General features: G+C 35.5%; 1 protein-coding gene across 10 annotated transcripts in view; it reads right to left on the reverse strand.

Moving 5' to 3' along the window:
• Window positions 1–19,687, reverse strand: part of DGKB (diacylglycerol kinase beta) — a 731,665-nt gene that overhangs the window by 526,895 nt on the left and 185,083 nt on the right. For all 10 annotated transcript variants that reach the window (XM_078059329.1, XM_078059328.1, XM_078059325.1 and 7 more), the window contains 3 exons: window positions 10,778–10,827; window positions 7,371–7,445; window positions 4,120–4,239 (listed from right to left, as the gene is read on the reverse strand). In XM_078059329.1, the coding sequence (XP_077915455.1) occupies window positions 4,120–4,239; window positions 7,371–7,445; window positions 10,778–10,827 (245 nt within the window). The remainder of the gene's footprint in view (window positions 1–4,119; window positions 4,240–7,370; window positions 7,446–10,777; window positions 10,828–19,687) is intronic.

Below are 19,687 nucleotides of genomic sequence, written 5' to 3' on the forward strand. Positions count from 1 at the left end.
CTTATATTAAGCCAGGCTCCTACTTAAATGTGTATTTCTGTTTTTATGATAATATGAATTCAGGAATTTTCCTTGAAAAATCTAATAATGATCCAAGATTACAGACTCTAGGAATTGGAGCAGTACTAATTACCTTGTTCACCTAAGAAAAGGAATGTCCAAACTGACATAATATTAGAAAAAGAAAAGGATATTCTTGCCTAGTTTATTTTTTTTAATTTATTTTTTAAAAATGTTTTATTTATTTATTCATTCATGAGAGTCACAGAGAGAGAGAGAGGCAGAGGAAGACGGAGAAGCAGGCTCCCCGCCTAGCAGGGAGCCCGATGCGGGACTCGATCCCAGGACCCTAGGATCATGACCTGAGCCGAAGGCAGACGCTTAACCATCTGAGCCACCCAGGTGCCCCTTGCCTAGCTTATTTTTACTGTGTCCAGAGAGGATGACTGGCTAGCACAAAATGACCTCGTTAGTTAATAATAGAGCCAAGGTAAAGATCAATTTGTTGAACTTCACTACTACCATACTATCTCTTCATTAGTCCACACATCTTGCTGGGGTTATCTTAAGTGAGTTAAATAAAGGGTATTAGATGCCTTTCTCCTCAATGACTAAAAATAAACTAAAACTCTTTCTGTTTGTAATATGAAAGATTAGTGACAGAATAAATCAGGGGTCAGAAAACTATGGCCCTTGGGTCAAATCTGACTGGCAACCTATTTTTGTAAATAAAGTTTTATTGGACCATGGCCTCACTCTTTCCTTTACCTAGTGTCTGTGATTGCTTTTACGCCAGCCGTAACAGAGGAATTGGGCATTTGCAAAAGAGACCTTATAGTCCACAAAGCCTAAATTATTTACTATCTGTTCCCTTACAGACAAAGTTTGCTAATCACTACAGCAGAGTTTATTGCTAGATGCAGTTAATTTCAAATAAAATATTTTCATTCAAAATTGAATTTGTAAAATTCTTCTGTGAGGTGAACGCTAAAGGAAGAATGAGTAAGTCTCCTGTATAAATGACTATGCCTTGGGTGTAATCAAATTCACAAGTGCCACCCAAACTCTCAGTTTTCCTTCAGACCTAGGAGACTGTACCATTTCATGTTGGGTATGCTAAGTCTGATGGACTTCTTATAAGAGAAAGGATAGAGATAGAGAGTCAGGTTCTGATAAACTACATTTCTGATTTTGGTTCCCAAACAGATAATATTCAAAACAGAGTAGCTTTTTAAATTCTGTTGATAGAGAAAAATAAACTACAATGAAATCACAACTGTTCTGCTTTGCATTAGAAGTAAGGATTGCTCTCCCAAGGCAATGTTCATATCTGTGTAATTTGGCTAGTACACCACAGTCACTTTCAAATACACCATGGTATTTAACATGCACTCTCAATTAGAATCTACTCCCTGAGCTCATAATTGACAGAAGACAAGAATATATAGGACAACATAACAAGACAGGCTGCACAATAAATGGTTGGATTCAACCTAAAGCTGCTAGATTTCCAATTTGATTAGCAAAAGTGGGGGGGGGGTTAGGGGGAGGGTTGGGGAAATGGCATCATGAATCACATTCTCTATAGGTAATAACATAACACATTAACTGCCTACAGAAAAGGAAATAAATCTCAATTACTAAAAAAAGTCCCTCATCACTCAGTTGTCATTGTGTCATTCCTGCTTTGTAAAACACTTTCCATGCCTTGGAATTAAAAAGCTGTTTCTAACAAATAAATGCTGTTTTGTGATCATAATTACATGCCTTATACATTTTATTAAAAGACAATTCAAAAGATTATTGGCTTATTCTTTTTTAAAAAAAGCGAAGGAAAAGGGATTTAACTCTCTGAATTGTTCCGTACAGCGGAAAAAAAAAAATAAATAATAAAAAAAAAATGCCATGTCCTACTTAAATTGATCTGTAAATGTTAGACGATGTTGTCCTGCCATCTAGTGGCCTTGACTGGGAACACAGTTTTGAAACGTAGTACTGGGTACTGCTTTGAAACCCTAAATTGATTTTTCCTGTTAAGCTCCAAAAACATCTCCTATGACTAAAAACACAAACCATAAATTTAAGAATAGGGTTATAAAGTAAATTAGGTATGCTTAACCTGACAGAAATTAATGACAAAGAATTCTCATTCAGTTGAAATAAAGTTACTGCTACACCAGAAACTGATGAGGTACTGTTTATTTAAAAGAGTTTGAATTAATTAAATCCATATAGATCTGCGGACTATATTTACCCATGCTATTTTCATAACTTTAAAAATAACTATATTTATTAATTGAATTACAAAGGATTTCTAAATAATAGTTTCCAAAAATGAACATCATTTCAAAATCTTTCTGTACTATTTTAAATATAGATGACTAAGTCTGCATTTCTGCGTTTTGCTGTCCAGCACCCCAACTACCAAGTGGTTTACTTACTCATTCCTGCACATTCCCTCACACTAAAATTTCCACAAATATTTAGAATAAGCGCAATTTTAGCCTCAAAAATATAAATTCTCTTCGGGAGCACTGTTATCAGAAATTCCTTGACTAGCATCTGACAACTTTTTCTGTGTAGAATATACACTAAACCTTAAAATATTAACATTTTACAAATTTTCTTTTTGTTTTCTCCTGATTGACTTACATACACTTTGTCAGAAGGTGTATTAAACAATTAAACAAATATTTATAATATAGAGATATACAATAGGTTATTACAAAAAGATACCTGGTTATGTATAGTATGAGAACATCAGATACAAGGAAATACTGCTTCATTTATTTTCAAAATGTAGAAATATGTATTAACAATAAGATCTATATTATCTTTGTTTTAATGTTTACTTTAAGGATAACATCTTGTATATCATCTATTAGTAATTTTCTCTGCCTTCCTCTGGCCATATCTAAAGTCCTATAGGCCTCGTGAAGGGTCAAGATTCACCTGAATAGAAAAGAATTTGAAGATTCAGGTGAAAAAGAGACAAAAGTTACTTTCCTGAAGCCCACTTATATATTCCCAAACCCATATGCAAATATGTACAAACATATTTGTATATATTCTCATATGTTTTACAAACACAGACTGTAAGATTTCTTGAGGGCTTTTAAAAATCTGGTCTCTTGAGTAACTGTGGTATAGTCTTGAATCTGCAAAACTGTTATCTCTGGTAACAAGAAGTATGCAAAGTTTTGGAGTCAGCAGCCAAGTGGTGGACGTTATGTTCTTGTGGCTCAAAATTCTAAATACTGTATGCGTGCTTTCTATCAGTAAAGCTCTTTGAGTCTAAGTATACATTTTACTATATGCATGTTATGGTTAATTCTTGTTTATTAATGCTAAATACAAAAATTCAGTAGTGACTCATTGAGTTTGAAATTAACGATTACTGAAATTGACGTCAAGGCTGGGTAGCAAGGTTTGGTTTCAAAGTCGCTGTCATATCCCATTCTAAGCTTAGGTTGATTTCTTTCCCCCCAAAGCACTATTTAATTACCACTGGAGGCACTGATACAAGAAAACTTTTGCTAAGCTTAGAATGAAAGGCTGGCTGATCTGATGATATGTAAGAAAAATTTATGTGTTATATATATATATATATATATATATATATGACATTATATATATATAATATATGTCACAATATATAATATTATATATTATATATTCTCAACTACCTCAATATATAATTGGCTTCTCCAAGTACTGGTTATCAATAAAACAGATTTTCTTCATGGGGAGGGTGATTGTGGAATGAGATGGAGCCCCCCAAGAACGAGAGAATGAAATAATTTTAGGGCATTTCTTGCAGTAAATAAAATGATGAGAAGGTCAATAGTTTTTTTAAACTAGATCATACTTTGAATAGAGAAAAAAGAGAGAAATTATGTATTAAATAATAAGGTAACACCTAAAATGAATCAATGTGTTTGTGACAAGGATGACTACAGGACTCACTATTAAATTGCCTTATGGCATACTAACTAAAAGGTCCAGACACTCGCTACACGCTTAATGATAGAAAATGGCCAGATCAATTTATAATCAAAATGTGTAATAGAGAACCCCACTGACTTACCACCAGGCCACCCTCTTTGTGTAAATGCTTACATTTTCCAAGCCCAGAAGCACAAGAAGTGGAATTGTTGTCATTCCTCCTTGGATCCATTCCTCCAGAGAGACCGTCCCATCATGATCATAGTCAATTTCTTCCATCATTTCGTGGAGGATCTGGAGTAGAAGAGATGAAGGAAAACTTGCTATGAATCAATAAAATAAATTTCATAAGACAGAACAAAGCATTGCACTGAATTGAATTGAATATAACAAACTGACTAGCAGCTAAGTGCACAGTAGAAATAAATATCTAGGTAACCTGGTACAATGTCAATCCAATAACTGAGGATAGAGTGGCTTTGTTATGATTTCTATAACCTCACTTCTTATACTATTCAACTTTTAGAAATAATTGCTTAACTTTTTAATACTTTATCACTGAATGGTACAGCTAAAACAAGAAAGTATCTTTAATTTAAGGGTGAAAGTGGTCTTTAATTGCTTTCTCTAGATTTTTTTAATTCATATGTATGCCAGATAATGTCTGAACAAATTAACTTCATGGCAAAGAGCTGAAATGACTCTTTGCTAAGTGGTAATAAGGGGTGGGGAAATTAAGTTGCTTTTAATTGCCTATCAGAACTTAATAAAGCCAAGAAGTTAAACCATCAAGTCATTTTTGATTAGATTTCTCTTTAAAGATGACTTGCACAGTGTCCCAAAATGTTCTCCACAGTGTTTGTTGGTAATACATTGATCTCTCACTTTTATAGTGGTAATATCAGTATTTAATCCAAAGGATTGTTGTGAGGGTTAAATGTGTTAATATACTATAAAGATCCTCAAAGAGCATGTAGCATGTATAGTAAGTGTCATATAGGTGTTTTATGTTATATGAGCAGAAACTGTATGTGAGTTTCAAACAAGGTGAAGTACTTCTCATCCAACAGCACCAAAATGGCAAACATGCTAGAATTCCAATAAAGAAAGTAATTCACCCCTTTATCTAATACAGAAATCTTCATCAATTCAGAGAAAAAAAAAAGAGAGAGAGAGAGAGAGAGAGCATTGGAACCAAAATTTGAAAGGTGCAATAAATGGAATACTTGATATGTTGATAGAAGTGCTGTTTGCCTAAAAACTCGAACTTCGTGGATGGGTGTGTTTCCTCATGAAGTTTTTGAAAATGAGGTTATTTTCCTTCATACAAATTTAAATATAGGTATTGAGAAAAAGAGACTTTTTGGAACAAAATGGTGCTGAAATAATTACTTTATTATTCTCAAAATGAAAAACAGGGGATATGATTTAGAATTTGGCAAAATGGTACAGGATCTTGTTAAAATGTCCTGCCCCTTGAACGCACTTTGATGAACTAGGAGAAATGAATAAATGAGAACTAGAACACAGAGGATTGTTTCAGATGGTTGATGCTTTCATTTTGTACCTAATAAATCTCATGTGAGAGCATGGGTTCATTTTTTCAAAACCTCTTCCAAGGATGTCTCAATCTTCCCTATTAACTGCCATGGACCTCAAACGTTCAATTATCTTTATTCATATATGCAAATGTATCAAGGCTCTGACAAGGTGTACAAATGTATGCACTGGCTTAAAATGGGCAGAGTTGTTGAATCATTAGGCAGGATGAGGTAGTCACTATGACAGCAAACATACTACCCAACGTAAATCTCTTCATCTTCACTTTCTACTATTTATACTACTCGTAGAAGTAGCAGATTTATCAATGTGTTCCACAAATGACAAATAATGCAATATAGTTTATTATTTGTATTTTCCAGTAGGTATTTGTCATAATTAGACTGCCTAGCCACCAACTGTTCCCTTCTTCAAATCATCCAGATCCCCCTTTTCCTCAAGTGTATAGCACTCCCCCACTATTTTTTGTGGGGAAGCTGCGGTGCCCCCTTCTGTTTTGAAAACCAATAGAAAAACATCTTCCTTCCTTCCATCACTCCAGTGAGGACAAGAGACTTGACTGGAAGATGCACAATATTCACGGGTATTGAGGTGAGTAGGATGGAGAAAGCTGGTTTAGAAGAACATAACCAAAAAGGGCAACAGAACTGAAAAGAAGTCCCTTGATTTAAGGGAAAATAGTATTAAGATGAATCAAGCAGGATTCTTAGAATCAAATACAAGTTACCACTATTATTTATTCTTCCATATACAAACTGCAACTTTGTGAACAATATCTGCTATGCATTATGCGCACAGCATGGTGTATTTCGACATCCTCCCAAAAGAAAAACCAGTTGAGTTAAAACTTGGAAAACCCCAATCCCAGGAAGAATGGTGCCCCTCCTGCATATAACTGCATATAACTTTGTGGTACTTTACTGGCACTAGTCTCTGCAGCAAAGGAAATGCTACCACAGCTCTCTTCTCTAATCATGCCACTATCATGCTGTCACAGGCTTTTAAAATTCTTATAAAATGTAAGCCATTTAAATAAAATTGATTTGTATATGCTTAATTCATTTACAATGTGCTCAACTTAGTTGGTTTCAAGAATAAACTAGTCAATAACGTACTTATCAACTCTCTCCAAAATATTACTTGTGGCAAAAGTCAAAGTTTCTAATCAAGTATGTTTTAATATACATTTGAATAATGTTGTATTTGGTGTAAATCTATTAAAAATAAGAGGTTGTTATGTTCTTAAAAGCCTCCTTCGATACCATTTCTTTAAACAAATTATTACAACTTTCTAGCTCTATCTTTAACTAGCTGAAGAGCTATGAGAAGTTTCTTCAACATGCTAGGGTCCCAATTCCCTTATCTGTAAAATGAATAAAATAGTAGGATCTATCTCAGAGTTGCAAGCATTGAGTAACACATATACAGGAACTAACAGTGCAGTGTACACAGTCAACCGTCATCATCTTAAGCGACTTCATCTTCTTTTAGAATGAATATTTAGCTATTTCCATAAAAGGAAAATACAGAGATCATGAATAACGTACATTAATTCTGACTATTTTATTGCATGGCATAACCTTGGCAGTATCCACCAGCAGCTCCTGCTTACCTAAAGACATCTGAGATCGCCATTCAAATTAATTTCCATGAAGAAGAAAAGCAAAAGTTACTGCTAAGAGCTTCAGAACACCACGTATACCTTTTCTTGTTCAGAATCCACTTTTGCTACTGAATAGAAATAGTAACTTTGGGTTATCAAAAGAAAATATCAAATGGCAGTAGTATATTAAGGTTCCAAAAAAGAGAAAAGAGAAACGGGCCTTCTAGAATGTAGCCAACAGTTAAATTGTCCATATACTTACTGGATTAAGTTCAGTGACATCCCATTCAAGGTATTCTGCGACATGCATCATCTGACTGATGATATTTTCTAGCTCCTGGAGAGGACAGAGAGAGAGACAGAGACAGAGACAGAGACAGAGAAAAGGGAGAAAACATGAATACAGGGTCTTTGTAAGTTTTTCAAACTTTGACTTATAAGAATTGTTTTGTTTAACGTGCAGTTCAAAAACTAAAAGTTACACCATTAATTTATGTATTATATATAATTTATACATATATATTAATTTTTATATATAATATATCCTTTCAACAGTCTGATTAACTATACATAAAAGAAGCACTTGAATATAAATTTATTTTGTACTTGGTATAGAAATCTTCACCAGAAGAGGGCACAACTACACAAAAAAAGCTTTTCTTCCAGAGCAGATATTTTTTTTAAGGAAGAAAATCTATCTTTAGAAAGGAAGATCTGATTGAAGTAGGAGCAGGCATATTTTCACAAGCTGTGATATTTAAGTCACCGAGTGTCCTGACCCTTTGGCTTAGAAACAGGTGTGGAAGGATGGAAGGAAGCGTTTGAGGGCAACTGAGAGGTTTATTTTCATTCTGATACACTGAGAACGTATATTGACTGTTCCAGCCATTAACTGGTATAATTTGCTCTGCAAGAGGCGTGTTCAGGGTCAAGGTTTGGAGGCTAAGTACATGTAGAGTTTATTTTATGAGGAAATAGAATTTTAGTTAGCATTTTCATATTATTGGGCTCAAGTGTCAACTCTTTGAAGAACGGTTAGTTAATACATATGCCTTGACCAAATAAATTAAAACATTTGCTCATACCTATTTATTTAATACTTTAATTTTTCCCTATCTCCAGAAAAGATTAAATATACTTCGTAAATGCTAGTAATTTTAAATATAGTCACTGAGATAATTAAATGTGGTGTCTTAACAGTATAATAATTTAAAATATAAGAAGTATAAAAGGATAAGGTTTGAAAGCATATTAATCAAAGATTATTCTACTCAAATCTCTGATGTAATATATGTAGTTGATATTCATAGAATGAAGAAGGAAATGTAGTAAAAGAGGTTGTCTTTTGGGGGACAATGGATCCATCTGAGAAACTGATGAAAGCTCCATTCCTCTGTCCAGAAAAAATGTAATCATGAAAATGTTTAGTTAACACAGATTGCCCCAGAAAAAAATACAAATATAAATACAAATACAAAAATACAAATATAAATACAAATATAAAAAATACAAATATATAAATATAAATAAATATAAATTCACTTATTACAGTTAAGAAAAAATTTAAACTAAAATATCTTGGAATTATAGGTTAGAATTGTGTGTGTGTGTGTTACTCTATCTTTGCCTATTTATGCCTCGATGGTTTGGAGTGGTAAAAGTCCCTGGACATGTTTTTAGGAACAGAAACCCTTTTTATGTAGGCATGTGACATTTAGATAAATCATTTGACCTAAGACTCAGCTTTCTCATCCGTAAAATGAGTATTCTAATCTTAACTAGTGCATAGAGTTGCTGCAAAGAGTAAGCATGCTATGATATGAGATACATTTATGCCGCCTGGCATACTGCAAGGGATCAATAAATATTCACTAGTATTATTACACATAGTGGTCATTTTTCAAAATAGTAATTTTCCTCTGGCCTCCAATATGTGAAGTGTTACACCTTTAAAATTTCCAACATTAAGGACATCAGAACGTGCAATTTCAACCTGATAATGAAGAAAATAAAATGAAGTGGTACGTTGTCTGGGGAAAACCATAGAAATAAAATTCAGGCCTTTAATTACAAAATAGACTAGTTTAATCATAAATCAATTTATCTCCAACTTATTGTTTAATATTAGATGATAGTGATAAATAATGCGATGTATTATATGTTAACAACAATAAAAAATGGCCAGAGACCAAAAAAAGCATTTGACTGAATTTTCAAATCAGCTGCCAACCCATGGCTAAGAGCCTAGTAAGGAAACATCCTTTAATTTAATTAAAAAGAAACACTAAATAAAACAAATTTGCATTTAAATACAATTTGCAGTAGTATGGACAGAAGTGCAACAATAAGCATATGGAAATATCTAGAAAAGTCTAAACTCCTCGCTGTGAAATGCCACCAGAAAATGAGCAAATGTATCCTGTAGCTTAATATTCCTAAATGGGTAACTGGACACTACTAAGCACTTAAAAATGATGGCGTTTGAAAAATTGGAGAGACTTAAACATAAGGAATCCCACAATCACAGCATCAATTTAGATTGGTGGTCATTTCCTAAAGTAGGAATTATATATTTTTATCTCTCTCTGGAGAAGCTAATGTGCCATTATCCTACTCAGAATTACATAAATATGTATCCAACTTCATTGCTCTGCTTGTAGAATTCTGTTTGAACTCTGCTAAAGGGAGCTGTATTCACTATCAGAGAATTTCACTATCAGAAGTAATGTTCATTTACTTCTTTATAATAATTATTATTAGGAGAGAAATTCACTATCAGAAGTAATGTTCATTTTAATCAATTTAAAAATATCAAAACATTTGTTATTTAATGTACCTGTGTACTCCAAAATTTCCATAACCTGACACTTATTTTTTTAAGATTCTTCTATTTTCTTTATAGAAGAATTAATAATATATGAAAAATATGTCACTAGCAAATATAAAATGCATTATTGGATGGAACCTGAAATGGATTTATATTCCAAGCACTGATTTGTGCAGTAAAACTAAGAGTCTAACTACTCCTCTGAAAACTATCAATGATTTGTGTATGTTACAAATACAATAAACATTTAATTATTCCTTTTAGTTCAATCATATAGAGATCGTATTTTTCTCCTATTGCTTTTTATGACTATATGATAGAGTACAAGTTGTATTTAAATTGGATGAGACATTTTAAAAAGGGAAGTTTGTTAAAGTAATTTGTAAGTATATGTATTTTAACAGCATATATGACTAAAAGACTTCTAAAATGTGCAAAAATGATAAAATGATTAAATTGACTTTATAATTCCTTTCAATTCTACTGGTATTCTTGTTATTTTTCTTAGTGTCAAAGCTCAATTTTTTTTTTTCTTTCTAGATCAACGATCTCAGCTTTCTCATGTATTATTCAAAGGAGCTGGGGTCTTTTTTAGCTTTCCATGCATAAAAAGTCACTTTTTTCTAGCAAAATTATTCAACAGAACAATTGTAATCCTAACACTTTTATTTTTATTTTTTTTTCAGATCACTCTCAAGAAGTCAGATGATCAAAATGCTGTGTGAGTGCATGGAAATTATATTCAGTGTGTCTTCTGTGGTAATAGCTATAAATTTATTCATTGCATTTTTCAGAACAAACTACTTTGAAATTTTCACAGAAAATTTAAAGAAAAAAATTACCGAGCTGTCCAGGAAGCCATTCCCATCTGTGTCATAGAGGCGAAACATAACTAGAAATAAAAGAGGTGTTGAAAAAAAAATTAGAGGAGAGTAAGATCAATGTTAGTAAAAATTCCCTTTCTATTGAGGGGCGCCTGGGTGGCTCAGTCGTTAAGCATCTGTCTTCGGCTCAGGTCATGATCCCAGGGTCCTGGGATCTAGGCCCGCATCAGGCTCCCTGCTTGGCGGGAAGCCTGCTTCTCCCTCTCCCACCCGCCCTGCTTGTGTTCCCTCTCTCGCTGTGTCTCTCTCTGTCAAATAAATAAATAAAATCTTCAAAAAAATAAAATAAAATTTCCTTTCCGTTGAAAGCAAATTTTCAATCCTTTCCTATTCAAAGACATCGATTTGTAGGATCATTTCTCAAGTTAATTTGAGAATGAATTAGTCAGTTAATAAAAATACTAAATATCAGATATAAGGTCAAACAAGTTTTGTTATATATGTAGAAAACACTAAAAGGTACTATTGTTTGCTCAATTTTTTAATTATAAGATCATTAAATGAGGGGCACCTGGGTGGCTCAGTCAGTTAAGCGGCTGCCTTCAGCTCAGGTCATGGTCCCAGGGTCCTGGGATCGAGCCCCGCATCAGGCTCCCTGCTCGGCAGGAACCCTGCTTCTCCCTCTCCCAGCCCCCTGCTTGTGTTCCCTCTCTTGCTGTGTCTCTCTCTGTCAGATAAATAAATAAAATATTTAAAAAAAAAAAAAAAAAAGAATCATTAAATGAAAACACAAAAATAAAAGAAGAGAAGGAATTTTAGATATTCGGAGTCCAGATATTAAAGGGCAGAGTGAGTAAGAAAAAACAAACTGATTCGGAGTTCTGTAAACCAAATTTGGAATCTGCGATCCACTAGTACATGAGCATAGTCCAACACTGTTTTCTTATCCTTCAAATGAGAATAACCACCCTGTCATAAGACACACTTGTCGGAAAAGTTAAGTGAGGTGATACATACAAATGCATAGCAAAAGCTATAGGTCACTACACAAATATAAGCCGTTGTTTTGATTGATCGCTAAGCAGCATGGGAAAGGATTAGTACAAAATAGGGGAATTTTTCTGATGCAGGACAACAAGACACAAAATGCATTATTATCACGGTTATAATGGTGTATGTGTTGCAATCTGAGATGTACTTTCAGAGGGTAACCACTCTTTGAACTGAAGAAGTAAGGAAAAGGAGAGTGTTGTCTCTGTGGTAGTGAGCACAGGAAAGCAGGAGGACAGAGGGCCTCTCAGGCCAGAGGATTCCCTCATAAATTCACACACTACCCCGAGACTCCAGAAGGGGCTGCAGGTGCCATTTTGAGATAAACAGAGAAGAATGACACAGCTGTTAAAACAGAGGAGTGGAAGTGAGAGTTTTTGTTGGGTTTGTATAATTTCTGGGAGAATCTTGATGTCTGGGGTCTATAATATTAAATAAAGACATTGATAACAATGAGGCACAATTGTGCAATGACCTTGATCATATACCTGTTAACTAATTATTATTTTTGTATTTAAAATAATTATTATAATTTCACCAACCTAAGATATGAATTATTTATTTATAAGATGCTATAACCAGCCTGCATACAACTAATAGAAAAAAATGCTTACAATCTAATCATCATGTTCTATTTATTGGAAAATGGAAAAAGACTTTAAAGATGCTAAAATGTATGGGGAAAATGTGTACCCACTGAATTAAGGAACATAATGTTATGCTGGCTAATGACCTAAATATCTTTATTTGCAAACCATAATGATTACTGTCTTTCATATACTCAATAAATGGCAAAAATTCAGAAAGAAAAGTCCTACCAGAACATGGATCCTAAGCATTTCAAGGTTTTCTAGTAAAGTAGAAAATAGAAACATCGCTTTGTGAGTGACAAGAATTCACCCACCACTCAAGCATGGATTCAGTACCACGAACAAGGCAAGTATTTACAAAAGCCTAGTTGTATTTTATTATTTTTATTTTTTTTTTAAGATTTTATTTATTTATTTGACAGAGAGAGACACAGTGAGAGAGGGAACACAAGCAGGGGGAGTGGGAGAGGGAGAAGCAGGCTTCCCGCCGAGCAGGGAGCCCGATGCGGGGCTCGATCCCAGGACCCCAGGATCATGACCTGAGCCGAAGGCAGACGCTTAACGACTGAGCCACCCAGGCACCCCACCTAGCTGTATTTTAGAATGAGGGCCACTGGTGACTCCATGAATCTTTACTGTAATAAATGACTGCCTGACCATTTTTAGGTGATCAGATATATGGAAACCCTACACCTCTTGGTAAGACTTGTCAGAAACATGAGCTCAAAGACATATACACAAGTGGACTCTGTGTGGGGTTACCTGCCATTCATTTCCGGCAGCATCTGAAACTTCTTCCTATGCTCTTAAAGCCACACTTTACAAAACACAGAAACAGATGAAACACAAGATACCTTGTCTTTACTGGCCTGACTTGAAGGTAGAGTTTGCACATGACCCAGGTTCCATCAATCAGAAGAAAAACCCAGTTGATCAATCATAGGCTGGTGACCCAAGAAGAAAGGGGGCTACTCAAAGTCATCCTGGTGATGTGAGCAACAGCAGTAGCAGTGGTCAGAGAGAGAGCAACCAGGGTCCTGGATGTGTCAGGGGTGTTGGCAATGAAGGGTGCCCTGCTCGTGCACCGAGAGGCAGCAATGGGATTCTCCCCAGGAAAATTTAGCACTTAATTTCATCAATGATCCTAGAGAAACATCCTCCAAATCTGGTTCTCTATCCCTCCTAATGATTCTCTGTGTTTCTCAATATCATTTAAAAAACAATAACCTGGGGAGCAGCTGGGTGGCTCAGTCAGTTAAGCATCCGACTCTTGATTTTGGCTCAGGTCATGATCGCAGGGTTGTGAGACAGAGCCCCGGGGCAAACTCCATGCTAGGCACTGAGCCTGCTTAAGATTCTTTCCATCTCCCTCTGCCCCACCAACCCCTCTAAAAAAAATAAAGCAACATAAAAATAAAAACCAATAACCAGCTATATTAAAAATAAAATTAAAACTAACCTGTTCTATTGTCTCCTCCAGTGATTCTGTGCACTCAACATGGGCACTTACTTCACATCAAACATAAAGATTAGGTCAAAATAAATTTTAAGTTTAAACTAAACTTTATTTTTAAGAAAAAAATGAAACTTTAATTTTAACATTAAAGTAAACTATAAAGCTGCTAGAAGAAAATATAGGAAGATATCTTCACAACCTTAAGGTAAGCCAACATGAACCACCAATGATTAAAAAAAAAAGGGGGGTAAATTAAGGTTCATCAGGTTTAGAACTTCTACTCATCCAAAAAAATAATAAAGAAAGAAAGAAAGAAAGAAAGAAGTGAAAGAAAAAAGAAAAAAGAAAGAAAAAAAAGATGAAGAAAGAATAGAGAAGAAAAAAAAAAAACAGCCACAGACTTGAGAACTTTTCAGAACACATATATCTGACAAAGGGCTTATTTCTTGAATATATGAACAAACCCTATAACTCAGTAATAAAATGACAAACAACCCAAATAAAAAAGAGGCAAAAAAATTGAACAGATAATTCAAAAATGGAAGATACAGGAATGGCCAGTCAAAATAAAGTGCTCAACATCGCCAATAAGATAAAACTTTAAACCAGAGACAACAACATATCTATTTCTGGAACTCAAGATTTTGTTTTTTGTTTTTTATTTTCCCTCAAGACCAGTCTCCTCAAACTGCTTAGCTTCTCAGCCTTGGTTGTTTAAGAATTTGCCATTTAAAAATAGTGGCAAAAGCCAGGGTCCCCTCTCCCAGAAATTTGACCCACAAATCCAATATGCCTTGACAATTCCCTGAAGCTTTCAACCAGTTTAAAAAAAAAAATAGTATATACAAATTTTCTAGTTGTTCCCAGTAGCGATGTTGGTTTGAAAACACATTGTTCATTATTGTCTATAGTAGAAGTCTTGACATCTTTTAAATAATTTCTAAACACATTAACAGGGGTAAATGGTTGTCTATGAATTCTGTCTAATTCATCAAAGAAAAAGTTGGAGAAATTTAAGTTCTAGTCAATCAGAATAGCAATAAGAAAAACTGCATACCTATATTGAGTGCTAAATATAATGTACTCTAAATCTGACCAAGTCAAAATAAAAAATCAAAGTTTCCTTTGGTCCCGAATAAGAGAGAGAAATTCTAGGATTTTGATTTTCAGAGACAAGTCTATTTTCCTAATTTAAAATCATAGTGGGGTCATGCAAAATAGGGAGTACTGAACACACCTCTCTACCTTGGCTTTCTACTGAAGTGCCACTATAGTAAAAATACGATATGAAATAGGCATAAATCAAAAAGCACAAAGAAGATGTGAGAGGAAAAAAGAACCATCGAATTTAAGAAGCTGGGAAACACATGCTGACTGACCTAGAAACCAGAGAAATATAAATGTGAGCTGGTAGTAAAGAAGCAAAGATTTACACAGAAAGGGTGATGAGATAGAAAACGAAGTGATAGTCTTCACAGAAAGAAGTCAGACCCTCAAATACCACCCTTCACACCTTCTACCTGACAGTATGCCAGCTCCCTGCCCCAGCAGAAGACTAGACGCTAGGGCTGAATAGCACTCAAACTAAGGGAATGCTGAGCTCAGGATGCTCAGGACTTCTGATGGTAGGGGTACTATCCCCAAAACAAGGTATTTATGTGAAAGTCTAAACAGTGAATACTGAGAGTATAAGTCCTCTTCCTTATCTCCAGTGAGTCACACTTAAACCTCACCCACACACCCACCTATGCACCACACCCAGGAGTCCTTCCAAAACAAGTAATTTGGGAAAACAGTAACAACAAAGCAGGGAGGCAGAATAAAACCTTGTAAGGGGAAAGCTGCAATCCACAAAGCAAAAAGAGGAGCATATAAGAATCATTCTGAGAACAAAATGAATCCTCTGTGAAGTTAAAAGCATGATAGAAAAAGTAAAACAGGAGCAAGATGGTGGAGAGGTAGGAGACGTAAATTTCGTCTGGTCCTAGGAATTCAGCTACACAGGGATGAAACCATTCTGAACACCTACGAACTCAACAGGAGATCGAAGAAAAGAATAGCAGCAACTGTCTGAACAAAAAAGTGACCACTTTCTGGAAGCAGGGACCCAACAAGCGGCAGATACAGGGAGACTCCCCCTACTCCCCGGGGAGGAGTAGTGCGGGAGCACACCACAGGGATCTGCTAGGTTTGGAGACTCCACACGGGGTCGTGTGCCAGAGATAGAAACGCTCGGTCACAGGCCGGGTGAGCACGGAGTGAGGCCGGAGACCGGGGAGACGGGAGTGACTGACTGCTTTCCTCTGGGGGCTCACTGAGGAGCGGGCCCCGAGTTCTCGGCTCCTCTGGGGTGGAGGTTGGGAGGCCGCCATTTTCACTCCCGTCCTCCAAAGCTGTACGGAAAGCTTGCAGGGAACAAAAGCTCCTGAGAGCAAACCCGAGCAGATTACTTAGCCCGGACGGGCAAGGGCGGGGCAATTCCGCCTCCGGCAAAGACATTGGGAACCACAGCAACAGGCCCCCCCCAACAAGAAGATCAGGGAGAACAGCCAGCCAAGACCAAGTTTACCGATCAATGAGAACGACAGAACTCCAGCACTAGGGGAATACAGCACATAGAATTCATGGCTTTTTTCACCCCCTGATTCTTTAGTCTTTCAAAGTTAATTTTTTTTTTTAACTTTCTTCTTTTTTTTTTTGAATTTTCTTTTTACCTTTTTCAACCAACATCTTATCAATACCTTTTTTAAAAAACATTTTTATTTTTCATTTTTAGAGTCATATTCTATCCCTTCATAGTAGTTAACCTTATTTTTGGTATATATATAAGTTGTTCCCTCTTTAAAATTTTGGGATACAGTTTCTTCTAACACACCAAAATATACCCTAAATCTCTAGTGTATGCCTTTGTTCTCCTCTCCTGCCTGATCACATTCTCTCCCTTTTTTTTTTTTAATTACTCTTCCTTATTTTTCCAACCAACTTTTTATCTTATCAATTCCTTTTATAAAATCTTTTATAATATTCATCTTTACATTCATATTCTATCCCTTCATTGTATTTACCCTTATTTTTGTACATATATAAGTTTTCTTTCTTTAAAATTTTGGAAGGCAGTTTCTTCTAACAGACCAAAACACGCCCAAAATCTAGTGTGTGGCACTGATCTATTCACCAGCCTGATCATATTTAATCATATTCTTTTTTTTTTCTTTTTCTTTTTCTTTTCTTTCTTTTTTTCTTTTTTCTTTCTTTCCCTTTCTTCTCCCCTGGTGTCAGGTTTCTTCTGAAGTGTTAAGTGTATATTTTTCTGGGGTCATTGTTACCCTGTTAGCATTTTGTTCTCTCATTCATCTGTTCTCCTCTGGACAAAATGACAAGACGGAAAAAATCACCTCAAAAAAAAGAACAAGAGGCAGTACCAACTGCCAGGGACCTAATCAATACGGACATTAGTAAGATGTTGGTACTAAAGTTCAGAATGATGATCATAGAAATACTAGCTGGGCTTGAGAAAAGCATGGAAGATACTAGAGAAACCATTTCTGGAGAAATAAAAGAACTAAAATCTAACCAAGTCAAAATCAAAAAGGCTATTAATGAGGTGCAATAAAAAATGAAGGCTCTAACTGCTAGGATGAATGAGGCAGAAGAGAGAGTTAGTGATATAGAAGTCCAAATGATGGAGAATAAAGAAGCTGAGAAAAAGAGAGATAAACAACTACTGGATCACGAGGGCAGAATTCAGAGATAAATGATACCATAAGACGAAACAATATTAGAATAATTGGGATCCCAGAAGAAGAAGAAGAAAGAGAGAGAGGGGCAGAAGGTCTATCGGAGCAAATTATAACAGAGAATTTCCCTAATTTGGGGAAGGAAACAGGCATCAAAATCCAGGAGGCACAGAGAACCCCCCTCAAAATCAACAAAAATAGGTCAACACCCTGACATCTAATAGTAAAACTTACGAGTCTCAGAGACAAAGAGAAAACCCTGAAAGCAGCTCGGGACAAGAGGTCTGTAACCTAAAATGGTAGAAGTATTAGACTGGCAACAGACCTATCCACAGAGACCTGGCAGGCCAGAAAGGACTGGCATGATATATTCAGAGCACTAAACGAGAAAAACATGCATCCAAGAATACTATATCCAGCTAGGCTGTCATTGAAAACAGAAGGAGAGATAAAAAGCTTCCAGGACAAACAAAAACTAAAGGAATTTGCAAACACAAAACCAGCCCTACAAAAAATCTTGAAAGGGGTCCTCTAAGCAAAGAAAGAGCCTAAAAGTAACATAGACCAGAAAGGAACAGAGACAACATATAGTAACAGTCATCTTACAGGCAATACAATGGCACTAAATTCATATCTTTCAATAGTTACCCTGAATGTAAATGGGCGAAATGCCCCAATCAAAAGACACAGGTTATCAGATTGGATAAAAAAACAAGACCCATCGATATGCTGTCTGCAAGAGACTCATCGTAGACCCAAAGACACATCCAGATTGAAGGTGAGGGGGTGGAAAACCATTGACCATGCTAATGGACACCAAAAGAAAGCTAGGATGGCAATCCTTATATCAGACAAATTAGACTTTAAACTAAAGACTATAATAAGAGATGAGGAAGGACATTATATCCTACTTAAAGGGTCTATCCAACAAGAAGATCTAACAATTGTAAATATCTATGCCCCTAACATGGGAGCAGCCAATTATATAAGGCAATTAATAATAAAAGCAAAGAAACACATCAAAAACAATACAATAATAGTAGGGGACTTTAACACCCCCCTCACTGAAATGGACAGATCATCTAGGCAAAAGATCAACAAGGAAATAAAGACTTTAAATGACACACTGGACCAAATGGACTTCACTGATATATTCAGAACATTCCATCCCAAAGCAACAGAATACACATTCTTCTCTAGTGCCCATGGAACATTCTCCAGAATAGATCACATCCTAGGTCACAAATCAGGTCTCCACTGGTACCAAAAGATTGGGATCATTCCCTGTGTATTTTCAGACCACAATGCTTTGAAACTAGAACTCAATCACAAGAGGAAAGTCGGAAAGAACTCAAATAAGTGGAGGCTAAAGAGCATCCTACTAAAGAATGAATGGGTCAACCAGGAAATTAAAAAAAAATTAAAAAAATTCCTGGACACAAATGAAAATGAAAACACAACTGTTGAAAATCTTTGGGATGCAGCAAAGGCGGTCGTAAGAGGAAAGTATATAGCAATACAAGCCTTTCTCAAGAAACAAGAAAGGTGTCAAACACACAACCAAACCCTACACCTAAAGGAGCTGGAGAAAAAACAGCAAATAAAGCCTAAACCCAGCAGGACAAGAGAAATAATAAAGATCAGAGCAGAAATCAGTGTAACAGAAACCAAAAGAACAGTAGTACAGATCAACAAAGGTAGGAGCTGGTTCTTTGAAAGAATTCATAAGATTGACAAACCCCTGGCTAGACTTATCAAAAAGAAAAGAGAAAGGACCCAAATAAATAAAATCATGAATGAAAGAGGAGAGATCACACCCAACACCAAAGAAATACAAACAATTATAAGAACATATTATGAGCAACTCTATGCCAGCAAATTAGATAATCTGGAAGAAATGGATGCATTCCTAGAGATGTATCAACTACCAAAACTGAACCAGGAAGAAATAGAAAACCTGAACAGACCTACAACCATTAAGGAAATTGAAGCAGTCATCAAAAATCTCCCAACAAACAAGAGCCCAGGGCCAGATGGCTTCCCAGGGGAATTCTACCAAACATTTAAGAAGAATTAATACCTATTCTTCTGAAAC

This window comes from Halichoerus grypus, chromosome 12 (genome assembly GCF_964656455.1).
Source record: "Halichoerus grypus chromosome 12, mHalGry1.hap1.1, whole genome shotgun sequence".
NCBI classification, from domain to species: Eukaryota; Metazoa; Chordata; class Mammalia; order Carnivora; family Phocidae; genus Halichoerus; species Halichoerus grypus.